Source organism: Argentina silus (assembly GCF_951799395.1).
Source record: "Argentina silus genome assembly, chromosome: 16".
NCBI lineage: Eukaryota > Metazoa > Chordata > Actinopteri > Argentiniformes > Argentinidae > Argentina > Argentina silus.
In genome coordinates, this window is record NC_139670.1 from 11,535,804 (window position 1) to 11,551,835 (window position 16,032).

General features: G+C 43.7%; 3 protein-coding genes across 5 annotated transcripts in view; 1 reads left to right on the top strand and 2 right to left on the bottom strand.

Moving 5' to 3' along the window:
- Positions 1 to 3,232, bottom strand: part of LOC310817219 (1-phosphatidylinositol 4,5-bisphosphate phosphodiesterase delta-3-A-like) — a gene marked incomplete at both ends in the record, with an annotated part of 18,966 nt that extends 15,734 nt beyond the window's left edge. The window contains one exon of the mRNA XM_083687660.1: positions 3,145 to 3,232. Coding sequence (XP_083543786.1) covers positions 3,145 to 3,232 — 88 coding nt within the window. The remainder of the gene's footprint in view (positions 1 to 3,144) is intronic.
- Positions 3,233 to 4,003: 771 nt separating this feature from the next.
- acbd4 (acyl-CoA binding domain containing 4) lies at positions 4,004 to 10,248 on the top strand. Of its 3 annotated transcripts, none has more exons than XM_083687266.1 (11): positions 4,004 to 4,036; positions 4,458 to 4,636; positions 4,990 to 5,110; positions 5,466 to 5,550; positions 5,650 to 5,770; positions 6,015 to 6,149; positions 6,375 to 6,475; positions 6,607 to 6,808; positions 7,834 to 8,054; positions 8,357 to 8,416; positions 9,402 to 10,248. In XM_083687266.1, the coding sequence occupies exons 2-11, from the start codon at positions 4,552 to 4,554 to the stop codon at positions 9,528 to 9,530; spliced, it is 1,260 nt and encodes a 419-aa protein (XP_083543392.1). In that variant the 5' UTR covers positions 4,004 to 4,036; positions 4,458 to 4,551; the 3' UTR covers positions 9,531 to 10,248. The 3 variants fall into 3 exon arrangements, with proteins under 3 accessions (XP_083543392.1, XP_083543390.1, XP_083543391.1); XM_083687265.1 differs by having other exon boundaries at positions 4,026 to 4,059; XM_083687264.1 differs by having other exon boundaries at positions 4,018 to 4,636.
- Positions 10,249 to 10,630: 382 nt separating this feature from the next.
- Positions 10,631 to 16,032, bottom strand: part of LOC310817476 (rho GTPase-activating protein 23-like) — a 39,370-nt gene continuing 33,968 nt past the window's right edge. Inside the window, exons 18-23 of the mRNA XM_083688091.1 lie at positions 15,894 to 15,983; positions 15,284 to 15,409; positions 15,118 to 15,162; positions 14,621 to 14,714; positions 13,633 to 13,664; positions 10,631 to 13,066 (exon numbers count right to left, since the gene is read on the bottom strand). Coding sequence (XP_083544217.1) covers positions 12,044 to 13,066; positions 13,633 to 13,664; positions 14,621 to 14,714; positions 15,118 to 15,162; positions 15,284 to 15,409; positions 15,894 to 15,983 — 1,410 coding nt within the window. The 3' untranslated portion in view covers positions 10,631 to 12,043. The remainder of the gene's footprint in view (positions 13,067 to 13,632; positions 13,665 to 14,620; positions 14,715 to 15,117; positions 15,163 to 15,283; positions 15,410 to 15,893; positions 15,984 to 16,032) is intronic.

A 16,032-nucleotide genomic window follows, 5' to 3' on the forward strand; every position in this document is an offset into this window, starting at 1 on the left:
CGCTGGTTTCATTCCTCAATATTGACTGATGAGTGGTTGAGTGAGTGGTTGATTTGACGTGGGGAAGGTCGAACATTTGCTGTGAGTGTTGAGTGTTGCTCACCAATGGTTTATACAGAAATAAGTAAAAAACAAACTAAGGTGGCCTAATGCCAAAGGCATGACGTAATTCAAAGCTCGTTGATGTTCCTGGAATCCCATCTATGGCCAACTAAGCCTACTCATGTTGTTTCAGTTCCCGTTCAGTTAGAATGTATCCGGACTTAATTTGTTAACATGCATACCAATGACCATTAACCAACCTCTGTACATGGGAAATGTGACTGGTACAACATGGGGTTGTTGATCTTGTGATCCCCTTAAGGGAACTTTTGGGATGACATTTGGCCCAGATAAGTTCCAGCCATGTTTTGGACAAAGCTTTCAATGTGAAATGAAAGTAAATGTGTCTTCACTCTATATACAAGAAGACACTCTCATTAACTCCAAATCCAACCAAGATACATGAAATGACCAACGAGACAACTGGATATAGAAAACATTATGCATGCAATATGGGGATGTACTTGAAGCCATACAGTATGTGTGCATATACCGTACCGTAATACTCACTGACCTGAAAGCTTGTAATTAATTTACCTTACCATATGTTTGCTACACCCCGTGTAATGCTGTGTGCGTAATACTAACATGCAGCACAGCATATAGTGCAACGTTGCATTTAAATGAACAGCATGACTGGTGAGAGAAATGATAAGCTTAACATGAAACGGTAGGAAAATGAAGCACAGAAAGGTTAGACTGTGCGTTGCCATTGGTCCATGTAGCCAGAACATTATTCTCACTGACTGTTTCTTAGCACCTGTAAACCCTACTTAACTGTCTATAAAAAGACTCTGTAGACCATATACACGCACACAGTGTGCCAAACATAGCCATGCACACACACACACACACACACACACACACACACACACACACACACACACACACACACACAGTGTAGCACAGTTGTTATGTATGGCACTAACAACGCTTACACTAGCGGTTTGATTCTCGCTGGGACCACATATGCAAAAAAAGTTCTATTTGTTATGTTTGTTATTGATAGGTGTCTCTGGTGTTCCCTGAGAAGCAGCCTGAAGTGTGTCTCCCTCTCTATGGCAAGACTTCCTAGTCTCTTATTAGAGCAAGAGTCTTCTGTGATCAGTGGGGTAAAGAAGGACTATAATTTCAAATGAGTCGGACTTGAAGTCTGGGGCCGCTCACACACACACAGACACACAGACAGACACACACACACACAGACACACACACAGACACACACACAAATACACTCTCCCTCACTGCCTTTCACACAAACACACACACACACACACACACACACACACACACACACACACACACACACACACGCTCACACACACACACACACACGCACACACACACACGATAAATCTAATGTCAGCTCCTTCTGTGGATTCTCTGCAGTGGTCCGCAATAACCATTACATTATCAACCCCTGATCTACTGTACCAAGACCCATGCACCATGGCCCGGTCTCTAAACGGGTAGGTACTATATGTACCCACTATCCACATGGAGGACAGCATACAGTCGTACAGTTAGCCTGGATATTTCTCCTTCAGCCACCTCTTTAGTTGTGTTGCCAACTAATGCAACAGCGATGCTTTGTTTAACACAGACACAGTCTGTCACCCAGGCTAGTATACAGACAGTACTCAGTACTCAGTAAAATGATGTTACAAATGACCATGGAAAAGCCACTGGGCTAATTTTGGGACACCCCCTAGGGGAACCCAATTTAATCCCTGTGCATACAACACTGTGTGTTTAACCAAAGTGGGCTGACTGCATAGTTTGGGTTAAGATGCACACCATGCCATCTGAACCAGGGCACCCAAGGTGGGGAAACCTTGACAGATGGCCCACCTAATCTATTCAGGACATACTGTAGTACCATGGCCATAGGATTTCTATGGGAAAACAGACAGAGAGCTTGACATTACAAATAGCCTGTATCTCACACTGTGCCAAAGCCACTGCTTATCTGGAACATAAAAAGGATGAGTATTTTTGACAATCACAGTTGGAAAACAGTAGCAGTGTGCAAATTGTTCATTGTTATCAAGATGAATGGTTTCTTGTAATACCAGTGAATAAGTTCATTATAAATATAAAAGGATGGAGGAATATACTTTTATTTACCATGTATGAGTCTGTACAGTCCTTATTTGTTCTCTCTATTTCCTGCCATGGCTGTTATACTTGTTATCCTCTTATTTGTACTCCTGTAAAGTGCATTGTGTTGCATCAGTGTATGAAATGTGCTCTATAAATGAAGTTTGATTTGATTTGATTTGATTTGATTTCACTCTCTTCAGGCTTCTTACTAATAATTTGTTAAAAGCCACACAGCCACTCTGTGTGTCCATGAGATCAACATTAACTTATTTTTAACAAGATTTGAAGCTATAGGCTACAGTATGTCATTGTTGCAGTCCCCTGATATGTCAAAACTAAACAAGGCTGACATGATAAGACAGTTTAATAATTTCATTAATGTAGACCTATTGTTCATATTGTTCAAAATCACGGGGTAGGCTATATTACATACATTTTGAAAATCTAGAGACGTATCTAATCATACAGTATTAACATAACATAAATGCTTATTCTTACCATGTCATAGGCCTACATAGAAAGTTGTATTCATATTATTATGAACAGGTATTACAAATTTGACTGATTAGCCTAAATATGTGGACAGGGTGCACCTGCAAAAGAGGCTTTGGTCTCAATGTGTTTCCCCTGTATAAATAAAGGTTAGAAAATGTTGCTTTGATAGACAACTTTGCTGGCTTGATTAATGAATTGTCCTCAACACGAGAAGGCTATGGCCAGGAGAGGTCGAGCCGGTCAAGCAGTGCAAAGGTGATTCTAGAGACGGGCATGCCTGTGTGTGCTCCGGTACCGTATAGCGCGTGGCAGCGTGCGTGTCTTGGAAGGCGGGGACCAGCGGTCTCATCCACAGAAATAACGGTCTAGGCTACGTCGGTATAAGCCTATTAAAATACAGTTACCTACCTACACTCAAGAAACGCTATTTTTCCAAATACTTACCTAAATTTCGAAGAGGGTCGTTGATCTTGGATTCGGAGGTCCCAGCTCCACTCTTTATGGGTTCTCCTTTCTTGCCGCTACCCAACATTATAGGAGGCTCTCTCGCGTTGCTCTGTGTCCTTTTCTGGTTCTCACTGACACGGCTTTAAATATAAACAGGTTAAGTTGTTTTAAGGTCGTTAGAAACGCTACTGTGCTAGTTCTTGTTGGAAAACGTCGCCAGTGACAGGAGCTGAACATCTCAATGACAGTAGCGCCTCATGATTTTATTTTCTTGGTGAAAAAACAAGACTGCCCATCGAACTGATGATGTCACGGACGGCCACGGATTGGTCGGGGGTGAACATCGCTCGTACACCGATTGTCTTGAGACCCTCCTGCCTACAGTGTGCTCCCCTCATTGACAGACTGTACAGATGCTGCTATGCAATGCTTTAAATAAGCCAGTATACTCAGTTATGCCAAATCAAGGTTGTAGCTAGAGTGGCATATCCAGATTAAAAAAATAATAGGACGTTTATTACACGTTTTATTACACATGGTATAGCATTATGCCAAATCAACCTTAAAGAAGAAAGGCAAATAGGCCACAAATAGGTTACCAAATAGACTAATAGGTCACCTAAGAATAGCCACCAAAGAATAGCCATTTTGCTGTGGTATGGTCAACTAATAAACATAAACAGATAACGAGACGCAACTTCGTTAATAAACATAAACAGATAAGGAGACGAGGTGCTGCGAATTCTTTTGTTGTGGATCATTCTCAATCTAATTAATCTCTTGTTTTGCACATGGGATCATCTGCTAGAAGGCGTGGCCATACTACCCCATGTGACCATCTAACACGGAAGTAAGGAGGCTACTGCCACTGGATGTAAGGAGATCGAAGGTCTTGACAACACACTTTGATAAGTAAAACTCAAATAAGACACTGCATACCAACATTATGTGACTTTATATTATTGCTGCGATCGTTTCCAATGTTGTTGAAAATATGCTATCTCGTCTCCAACCAGAATACTGAAACAACGTGTTGTTTACCTATTCAAAACCTATGAAGTGTTGTTATGTAGTAGAACAGGACTAGTGCAAGTGAGGAGGAGATTACTAGATTTTATTAGGTGACAACTAGCGATACTGAAGCTATCCAGGAACTGGTATTAGCAATCCACTGTAACTGGAAAGTCATTTATTCAGCCCCGGCGCCACAGTGCTGTTGCTTTATACAATAATGAACTCTTGCTAACGTTTAGCTACCACTAACATCTCTATTCACGATGACATAGAATTTCTGTGATTTCTCCCCCCAGTTCGTGTCAGTCCAGTTGAATTGGTCAAAGGCGCAGTCGGCGCAGCCCCGGTTGAGTGCCACGGGGCTCTGCCATAGAGAGACGGTGAACTGTCATGCCAACGTCTATAGCAGAGTCGGTGGACCACCACAAACGCTTCCAGGCCGCGGTCGACGTCATTCATAACCTTCCTAAAAATGGTAACTATAAGTGTCTGTTGTGGCCCCATAGCGTAGGCTACAGTACAGTCAATAATCTCGTTATATGTTATGATATAACAGAGCTGTAAGTGAAGGACTCTAATGTCTCTCCACACAAATCCCATTGAGAGAGAGGCTTACTCACTGTCAAGTTATTTTAGGGTACAGTATTTGTGCAGATTTGATGTTGGTATTATCCAACCAGTGACTTATGACTTACAATGCAGACCAAACGGGGAAAAGGCTGTGCCTGCAATAAATTGGCTTATTTTATGATGAACCAATGGGTGGTACTTATTAATTATGAGCTAACAGTTAATAAGAGTGTAATAAACACTGAATAACTCTTCCAGGCTCCTACCGGCCCTCGTATGAGGTGATGCTGAGTTTCTATAGCCTGTACAAGCAGGCAGTGTGTGGACCCTGTGGTGTATCCCGACCAGGGTTCTGGGATCCAGTAGGCCGGTACAAATGGTGAGTGTGTCTGTGTGTCTGTGTGTCTGTGTCTGTGTCTGTGTCTGTGTCTGTGTCTGTGAGAGAGAGAGAGAGAGAGAGAGAGAGAGAGAGAGTAAGAGTTTGGGTGCACACTGACATGCATTTGTGTATGTGCATGCTTGTGAGTGTGCACCGAAACTATTTCAAAATGTTCTATATACATGTCGATATTGATGATATGAAAGATGAGGTGTTTCATACGGAAGATGTGAAAGGAGTGGAATTTAAATGTTTTGACATTTATTTAGACAGTGGGAAAGTAGAGAGGGAAATAGGCGAGCGGGACAGCTAACACCAGTGCTGTATGGTTTTTGTCTTAATGTTTTATTCATAGGGATGCCTGGAACCGGTTGGGAGAGATGAGCAGTGAAAGTGCTATGGCTGCATATGTGGAGGAAATGAAGAAAGTAGCACAAGAGGTGCAGCATAACCTTGTCCATGTACAACCAAAGATGCTATGGTTTCCGGGAGAAATTCCTGTACCTGCATATTAAAAACAGGGTGTGTTCCATTCACAGGTTATTGACACTATGCCGATGAATGAGAAGACAGCATCGCTTTTTCACCATTTTGAGCCCCTTTACGTCGTCATCCATGACATGCCTAGGCCACCGGGGGTGCTGCTGAGCCTCAGAGAAGGTCAGTTGGCTGGGAGACTACTGGGGAGAATGGTCGCAACAATTTGACCATTTACAACCAGAACAATAATTGCCGTTGAAAGGAAGTTTCCCGCATGTTGACGTAAATCTTAATGAATACTGATGATGTTTCAATGTTGCTCACATGTTTTAATTACTGTGTGTGTGTGTGTGTGTGTGTTCATGTGTGCGTGTTCATGTGTACACTTCTGCATACGTGTCTGTGTATGTTTGTATATAATTAGACATTCTGCATAGTGACCAGGCAGCAAACATTGAGCAGGAGGAGGTGATCCAAGAGCAGCCAGCCCCAGGAGAAGTAGTCCCAGACCAGAAGCCCAGTCAGACAGATGAGGCCACCTCCAACAATGAACCTCAGGGTAAGGATAGTGCTTACCTCCCTCTGTCTCCTAAGACACACCGAATCCTACCATACAAAGCTGGTCCTAGGTTGAACCCATTATCAGTAAATATATACACAGAATCCAAGAAGCAATACTAGATTAAAAGGTTATTGTGGTTATTGTGGTTATAAAAGGTTATTGTGGGTGTGTGTGGGAGGGGAGGGAGAATGTTTATAAAAACGTGCCTTTCTTTATTTCTAGCCCCTGTGCCCTCTGCCGAGGGCTTGGTGTTGACTAGTGACTCAGAGAGTGAGATCTTCTGTGACTCAGTAGATTCAGTAGAGCAGCTTGACATTACAGAGGTAGGACCACTAGTTCCATGTTGAATTATTATACTGTTAACTTACCTAGGTTACAATTGGGTGATTAGGAGAAAGTCTGCTAATCCGTTTGTGTGTGTGCGTGTGTGCGTACGTGCGTGTTGTATACACAGGTTGAAATTCCCAAGTCAAATGGTCTCCACAATGGCCATGCATATTCAGAGCCCTCTTCAGCCCAAGCTGTGGAGTCTGTGTCCCAGACGACACAGGCTGGGGCAGGACAAGGTGGAGAGCGGGCGGGGGAAGGAAGGGGTCTGCCAATGAGGAGGAGTCGCGACACTGGGAGGGACGGAATACACCAGGAATGGAGAGAGCGTAAGCAGCTTGATAATGTGATTTTGTGACTGAAGATAAAAAACAGACTTTGCCAACACACGCACATGTAAGTGCCTGAACCTAGGCCAGGGTCCTCCTACTAAGCGACTGGGTGTGCAGGCTTTTGTGCCTGCCCTTCCATTATTGCCATTATTAGGCTGAAAAATCTGTCTGAAAACAACTATCAGAAACATAGCCAAAACTGTCTCACAGATCAGGAACACTCTCCAGGAGGTAGGCATGAATGTGTCAGAGACTACCATCTGCAGAATACTTCACCAGCCAAACTAAAGATGCTTCACTGCAAGGTGCAAACCACTAGTTATCCAAAAAGAATGGTCAGGTTACAGTTTGCTAAAAAGCACCTAAAAAGCCTGCAGAGGTCTGGACAGATAAGATGTAATTAGTGGCACTTCATCATACAGTAAGACAATGACCAAAATATATTGCCATAGCAACTAGGGAGTTTTTCAGGGCAAAAGTTTGGAAGGTTCATGACTAGCCAAGTCAATCTTCAGATTTAAATCCAACTGAACATGCAATGAAGAGGTAACATAAGGCAAAAAGACCTCAAAACAAACAACAACTGAAGATGCTGCCGTACAGACCTGGCAGAGCATCACCAGAGAATATACCCAGCGCCTGGTGGGGTCAATGGGTCGCAGACTTCAGGCAGTTATTGCACGCATTGGATTGTCGACCATATACTACACAAGTGCTTTATTTGGACATTTGATAAATCTGTCCCATTACTTTTGGGTACCCTGAAATTATGGGACTATGCATAAATAAGTGGTGTAATTTCTGAGTGGTGAGACCAGTATAAACACCAAAACTATCAAATAAAAGCTGAGAATCTCTATTTTAACCTAATAGTTATTGTTTGATTTAGGAGGATTGGAGTGTAGAGCCAAAAGATGAAAAAATGCTTCACTGTCTCATTACTTACGCAGGGAGAGTATGTGGAGGGGTGTGCTGGGGAGTATGTGAACTTGACCAACCTTTCTCCCTCCCTCCCTCCCTAGGCCGTGTCCCCCAGGGAAGTCCGAGGCGGGCGGGGAGAGAAGCACCAGGATCCGGGGGAGGGGCAGGCAGAGGGGGGGGTGATGGCTCGGAGGGTGGGGCCGAGAGGCCACAGGACCTTCAGGTGCAGCAGCAGATCGTGACGGCCCTGCGGAGGCTCAGAGAGGACATGCGGCGCGTGATGGACAGACTGGAGGTGGTGGAGAGGCTAGCTGCAGCACATGTATGTAGGATTCGACATGCGTTCTGTAACTCATTTCTCAACTACCTGCTGTCTTGGCATGCGCTCTGCAACTTCTACGTTCTGTGAATAATTATTTTAATAGCAGTTGTAAAGAGGACTCTCAAACACTTGTGAAACAAGTGTTTGGACAGTTAGCCTAACAGTTGGATGTTGGTTCTATGCTGTTGGTTAGATTTAAGATCAATTGATGAATGTGTGGCGATTGTACAGAATGTCACCTTTTTATTTGGGTATTTTCATTTTCATCCCTTTCTGCTTTCTTTCCCCTCATCATGTTCTAGGCCCAGAGTCCAGATTGGAGACCATGCATGCAGTGTGCAGCCGCAGCCTCACACTTAGAGGTAAGGGTGTGTGGAGGCGTCCGAGTGCAATTTGTTGAATAGTAAGAAATGTAGCTTAACATGTATTAAGCTTAACATGTTTTTAGCTTTTTTCAGTTTATTGTTGGTTTGTTAGGCCCACCATAAGCTAATCTTCAATCCTTAAAAGACAAAATAAATGTTTGACATACATAGTACAATTAATTAGCCCCAGATTTACGACTAAAATAAAAACAAGTATTTACACTGTAACCAAATCACAATTCTTGGTAATTTGTGGCTGAGTACTAGAGATTGTGATACTTGTTTTAGAATGTGTTCAGGAAAGAACTTTGCAATCCTTTGTGTCATGCAAGAAGTTCTAATTATTTTGTGACACAACTCCGTATTGTGAGATGACAAAGATAGACCGTTATGTGCCAAGACACCCAACAGCATAGCCTCAGAAACATCAGTATGTAAACTTGGTGAATTCTGCACTAACAGCAGTGGTGGGCCACTAAACCTGGCCCTGGAGAGCTAGAACTTGCACACCCAGTAGCTCCTCAGGTTTGGCAATCATTGTGCAGTTTGTCATGTATTTCTATAGACTAATGGCTAACCTTAAAGCAGCTATCACTTGAATGAAATTCACTCATTGATTATGATTAATATGACTCCTAAATAGAGGGTAGAAGAAATGTTGTACCTCTTTATAACCAAATGAATTGTATATATATATATATACATGTATTGTTTGTTTTTGTTGACAGACATTATGTATTGTTTCAAATCATGTTACTGTATGAAAATGTCATGCTGCTCTCAGGGAATATAATTCACAGAGGTCATAGACATCTACTGCTATTGTTTGCAAATGCATTTTCCTCATTGTTTACATTTTGTTTGTGACCCAGCTTGCAGAAATCACTGATCACTGACTTGAAAAAAAATAGGAATTTTAGTGTCTTTTGATGTCTTATGGGCATTTGTAGGTTTGGGGACTGAATGTCATGTTTATCCTCAGGAGGATAGATGGTGGCCGTTCGACTTGTCAGGACGGACCACGCTGCTTCTGTTGCTGTGGCCCTTCGTAGCTCAGGGTTTAGTGTTTCTTCTGAGGAGAGGTCAAAGGAAGAGCCGCATCTCTATATGAAGCTAACGGAGGAGGAAGTCCCACATCACCATAGTAGTCCATTGGAAAAGGAAGAAGTCAGTAAGGGATCTATTGGGAGATGGAGATCATACATTTCCATATGAATCTACATGAAGAAAGTTGATACAATCGTGTAGAACTTACTGTATTCGACCCTCTTTCTGTGCACTACTTAAGAAAGAGGGGAAAAACTGGACATGTTTTATCAGTTTGATAAGGAATGTCACAAATGCTATTCTATTTTCCTCAGGTTGAAAGAATTGTTAAATTGTTTATGTACTTTGTGCCCTTACTAACACTATACAACCACAATTTGTTCAAAGATATTTAGCAGAGGGAATGACTACATTTCTAAATTAGGGTTTGATTCATTTTGCATGATTTCATTGGGGTACAGAATAGGACACTGATACACTAATAGTTGTTACAGCGTTTGATGGCTATCTTTTCACTTTGACCAGTAGCATTGAGGTAATAAAAACTAGAGTTCACTAGCGTTTGGTACCTAAGAGGCCTTAGTTTAGACCCTAACTGTGAAAGTCGGCATTGGTTCTGAATGTTTGATATAGACTATGTTCAGCTGGTGTATAGAAAGGGACAATTGTACATACAGTACTCATAAAAGGTTGAACTATAACTATTTCAAAGCTATTGTCATATGAACAACCTCTGTATGATTGAGTATGACCTTGAATAAAAAGGACTTGTGGTCTGTAAAATCCTTTGATCGAGTGTCGCTTGAATTTTTAACTTAAAGGGGCAATCTGTAATTGATAAATACATTTTTTCACGTTTAAATGAATGATATATAGCAATTGATTATGGAAGAATATAACTTATAAAATAACTTATAAGCTTCGTTCAACTTATCAGAACCTTACTCCATTGTTTGTAAACAAACACTGTATACAGTAGCTTCAAAACATGGTTAAAACTATAATTTTGATCTCATAGATGATCAGTCCTTGTATCCACAAATCTGGCTATTTCAGAGTGGTTACATTTCTGCAGCCCCATCCCTCAGCTGTCTACCAAAGAAGTGGCAGTGAGCCCGCTTTGTTGGGTCTAGGTTCCAGTTTTTGTTCGAAAAATGAAGTTAGTCAGTTTCAAAACAAATAATTTAATATATTATGTATGTATAATATATACACAGGTCAACTTAACAAGGCTTTGTACAACTGTTACAAAATTGGTCCACGCACAATCACCCATATACATACATGCACAAGGGCACACAGACAGACAGAGGGACAGACTGAGTGGAAGATATGTTGTTAAAAACCATAGAGCAGGTAGGGGAACATGGTTGGCAGTACAGTTTGGTTCACCTCCTTATTGGTTTCAGACTCAGCTTATATGGTTTGTATGCATCAGTACAGGAAAGAAACAAAAAAAATATCAAAATGCAAAAAGGGATAGAATAACAATCAGGTAAGACTCAAGGATTTTGGATTGAAGAAGTCATTTGGGGGGAGGACCAAAGGTATCAAACCACCTTTTTTTCAACTGCTCCCACAACAATACTATCTTTGTAATACTGATATCAACCGGAGCCACTCTTGGCGTGTGTGTGTGTGTGTGTGTGTGTGTGTGTGTATGTGTATGTGTATGTGTGTATGTGTGTGTGTGTGTGTGTGTGTGTGTTTATGTGTGTGTGTGTGTGTTTGTGTGCGTGTGCGTCACTATGTGCATGGTTCCTTTTATACTGCCTCTCTTGGCATCCCACATATCTCTATGCTGATATGGTACAATGGCCCCAATTGTCAAAATTTGTTTTGGCATGACTTGAAATAGCTGCCATAGACGCCTTATTCCTACGATGGAGGACCGAAAAGAGAGGCTTAATGGGACATCACCAGAGGTCTGGCCTCCACATGCACAGGCAGGTACATTAGGCTTAGGTTATACATTTAGGCTTTGCATATGTTTTGCATGTGTTTGTGATATGTCATTGACCCCATATAGAACATGCGGTTTCATATTGTATTGTCCAAGGATGCTTTGGCATTTTGAATATGTCGAGAGGCTGTCAGAAAGTGAATCCGCGTAGTGCATTTATTTATACCCTTAAAGGAATCATTGTAATTCCCTGTTGATCCACAATGGGGCTTTGGAAGAGTTTAGTAAGGGGAAGGGAGGAACGGGCTAGTCTATGGAGATGCAAACCCTGATGTAAAGTTAGCTAACATGCTAATTTATGGTCCTCATAGCGCTGGTGGGGGTAAATGATGACAGCGGAGCCGAGGGCTCACTGGGGTATTCGTCTCCACTTATAACATATTTACTTTCAACTGCCTGGCTTTCTCACTCCAGTGCAAACGAAGGAAGCGAGGCGAGAAGAATGATCTTTAAAATATTGAGATGCACCTATCGTTTCAGACCATGACCCTTAAATGCTTATGTTTGACATTGGGCTTTTCACCTTTTAATACAAAACTTGCAATACTGTGTGTGTCTGTGTGAGTAAAGGGCTAGTGCTTTTAAGTGGGCATCCACAAGGGACCACCAGTTGATTAAACAACCACAGTGTGGCGGCGCCAGGCTCTCCGCTTGTCCCGTGCCCCCAGAGTTGGTCTCCGTAGCACTACAGTGGAGGAGTCAAGGGGGCCCTCATCTGCCTGTCCAGGGGAGGAGGGAGAGAGAGGGGGAGCCTCTTGGGCCAAGTGAGGGACTGAAGTTAGGGCTGGGGCACAACATGAGCTCTCTTGGATTGTAACAGGGGCGACCATGGCCCCTTGAGGAACGTCATGATGACCTAGCTCTTCAGCTGTTCCTCTTATCACCTCCACCCTCTCGCCTATCTCACCTCCACCCCTATCCTTGCCCAGCTCAAGCTCCACGTTCATGGACATAGACCTCACCCTTCCTCCCCTAGTCTTCCTATACCGTATTGGCAGTGGCTGGTCCCATTGGGGGTGTTGGCTTGTCTGTGGGCTTGAATGTTGGCTGGGGATGGGGAGTCTGTATGGAGAGAGCCAGGAGGGGATGATGAGGCGTCCTTTGGCCAGGCTGAGGGGCTTAGAGTGTGGGGAGAGGGTGGGCCCTGCCTGGGGTTTGGTTTGGGTGGTGCAGTTGCTACTAGTGGGGGGTTGGTAGTGTGAGTAGAGGAAGCTGGTTGGACGTGGCTGGGGGGCTGCTTTAGGGGATGCCATCCTTTCTCTCTCTCCATCCTCCTTCCCCCCGATATTCCCCCATGCACTCCAACTCTTTCTTCCCTCCTTCTCCCCCGCTCCTCTGACAGAAGACTGTTTTGCCACTATTCTCTTTTTATCCTCTCTCCTCTCTTCTTTTTCCTCCCCTCTTTTGAGTCTAGTCATAGTGCATCCTCCTCCAACCACCTCCTCCTCCTCTTTCTTTTGCCCTCCCCCTTTCCCATAGTTGCTGGCTTTGATTGGCTCATCCTCTGAGTCCTCGTCAGTGCTGCAGCCCAGGGGGCGGGTGCTGTGGCGTTTCTTGCGTTTGCGGGTGACAGCAGAGATGATTGACAGCGGGAGGAAGCCCCTGGCGCTGAGGTCCCTCTTGGAGCCCAACGAGCCCTGTAACACAGAACCTGAGTCAGTCAGACACAATGACAAGACAGGCAGTTGGTTTGGGCCAGGTTAGCTCTGTGATTCTAGATCATAGGTGGTGACACAGTAGGGTCAGGATACTAATCTGATGCAAGGAGCCCTACGTCTTTCCTTCAAGGTGTGGTTGACCAGACACAGATGTAAGCCTTTCATAGAATAAAAAAGGATCTTCAACGGAGACTCTATTAAAAGTGCAATTTAGTCCAGGACTTGGTTTAACACGGAATCTCCACTGGCCGTGCGCGTGCCCCAACGACATGTGAACATGACAACACTCCCGTTCTATCAAATGATCTAATCCACACTGCCCTCGTGCGTCTGCGATAGCCTGTTGTCGCCCGTGTCTCAAATAGAAACCGGTTCTATTTGAGACGTTCCGCGCCAAGCACACTGTATACATGCGTAGCCGGTGTAATATGTATCTGGGAAATTGCACATTTACCTAGTGATCTATAACAGAACAGTTAAGGAAGGACAAATATCTGTCATATTCATTAATATACATCAAGTGATGGAGGTGAAGTTGCTCTTACCTTCGACTTAGCTGAATCGCTGGTGGTGGAATCTGCATAAGACATGGAGGGGAAAGAGGGTTAGAGTGAAGATGGCACAAAAGTGACAAACTTGATAAAGAATTTGGGGGGTCTTTGTCGATCACGGCATACACTAGTGACATTCCAGCACAATGTTTTTAATGTCATCTGACTGAAAGATAGTCAGACTGAGTAATGTACAGTACGGTATGAAAGTGGGTTGGTTCCAAAAGCAAGGTTGAAAGACAGAAGTTGAAATTCAAACAAAAGCACACATACTCTCTCTAATTTGTGTCTCTCTCACAGACACACAGACACACACACACACACACACACAGACACACAGACACACACACAGACACACACAGACACAGACACACACACACACACACAGACAGACACACAGACACACACACAGACACACACACACGTTGGAAGTAGTCCTGCTCCTACCGAGGTTGATCCAGAGGCTCAGCTAGGATAGGGGTGCAAAAAGGTCCAGAAAGAGAGAGAAAGTGGGAAACATAGTAAGTATAGGCCTACACAGGCAGAAACATTTCATAGTTGGAGAGAGAAAAGTTCAGACGGAGCACTACTATTAGAAAAAGGCAAAGCCCTCAGAATCCCCAAACTGTTGAAGTCAAAGAAATGGCACACATTCACTGAAACGTATAAGAGCATGTTTATGGCCGTTTATGGCCGACGATAATCCTTAAATGATAACAAGTGAGAGTCTACTGTGTTATTGTGAATACCGAGAAAAGAAAAAACAACAACGTTCTAGTTGTAGTTTATCTTTGAGGCCGAAATCGTAAATACTGTTGAAATACTGTGGCAAAATATAATTCCACTTTCACTTAAATCATGCATTGAAATTACTGGGAGATTTGATCATTAATTAAAATGGTACTGTAGGTTAACTCAGATTTCAAATGAGGATTTGGCCCTGTAAGTTCTCTCGTGTTTACCATCTTAGTGACCCCCTCACCTGAGGCTTCCCCGGGCAGGCCTGTCCTTCCAATGTTGGACAGCAAGTGATCAATGTTGGGGACCGGCTGCAAGTCCCTCTTATCCTCCGGGGCCTACAGACACAGACACACACACACACACACACACACACACACACACAGGCATGCGCACACACACACACACAGGCATGCACACGCACACAGGCATGCACATGCGCACACACGGACACACACACACGCACACACACACACACACACACACACAGGCATGCACACACAGGCAGGCATGCACACACACGCAGGCATGCACACACACACAGGCATGCACATACGCACACACACACAGACACACACAGACACACACAGACACACAGACACACACACACAGACACACAGACACACAGACACACACACACGGATTAAGAATATTTCTCATCAAGTCCAACCATTGGAAACACTTGTCACGACAGTTGTAGGCATTGTGTGGCATTGGCCGCCTGCCTGCCTGCCTACATACCTTTTCATCCTTGTCCAGCTCTCCATCAGTGAAGAACCAGTCATGCTGGTCAAAAAGGAGAGACAGAGAACAGAGGGAGTGTCATCATCTCATACCGTATACAAAGACATGAGGGCTGATTGGCCACTGAGTGAGCGTGTTTGCAGCAGAGAGACACGGTTCTTACATGCAGGATGAGGGTCTCGACAATCTTGTAGCGATCAGGCATGTGGGTGACCATGTCGGTCATGTTGTCCTCCGAGGTGCGCACCAGTGTGGGACCAAACACTAGAGCAAGGTTCCTGGGCTCCATCTACAGACAGGGAGGGAGGGGGGGAGAGAGAGAGAGGGAGGGGGGGAGGGAGGGAGGGAGGGGGGGAGAGAAGGAAAGAAAGAAAGAAAGAAAAGATAGAGGCACAGACAGGGAGAATGATACATCAGGGTTCGTTTTCTAAGCATTTATAAAGTGCATTTATAAAGCATTAATAACTGGCTCCTGATTGTGTCTGAGCTAAGATGCACATTAGTAAACACAAGTGATAGACCTATGTTAGCTGTAACTAACAGCTAATTGTTCAGCGAATTGTTATAACCAAAACCCAATGCAAGTCAATGTACCCTAAATTAGCATGTTTGAAATGTCTTGCTCAAATCGTCTCAAAGTCATTTAAATCAAGTAATTGAGTCTTTTCAGAGAATTTGAGTTGACTTGGGAATGACATTTCACACATGCTAACTGCGGGTCCAGTGACATTGGGTTTTACACACTGACAGCGTCTCCACACACGTCTCCATACCTTGTTCTTGTCAGAGTTGTCCGCCACTGTCTTCAGATGGCCAACCAGGAACTTGAGGGTGTGGTGATAGTAATCTGGTAGGTCATGGATCTGAGAGAGAGAGAAAGAGAGGAGGGGGGAAAGAGAGAGGGAGGAAAGA

Excerpts from the sequence above, each read along its gene's own strand:
- acbd4 (XM_083687266.1), top strand. The coding sequence starts at position 4,552 with ATGCCAACGTCTATAGCAGAGTCGGTGGACCACCACAAACGCTTCCAG. Across the intron at positions 6,809-7,833 it reads ACACCAGGAATGGAGAGAGC|GCCGTGTCCCCCAGGGAAGT; the intron begins GTAAGCAGCTTG and ends CTCCCTCCCTAG. Across the intron at positions 8,417-9,401 it reads CCGCAGCCTCACACTTAGAG|GAGGATAGATGGTGGCCGTT; the intron begins GTAAGGGTGTGT and ends GTTTATCCTCAG.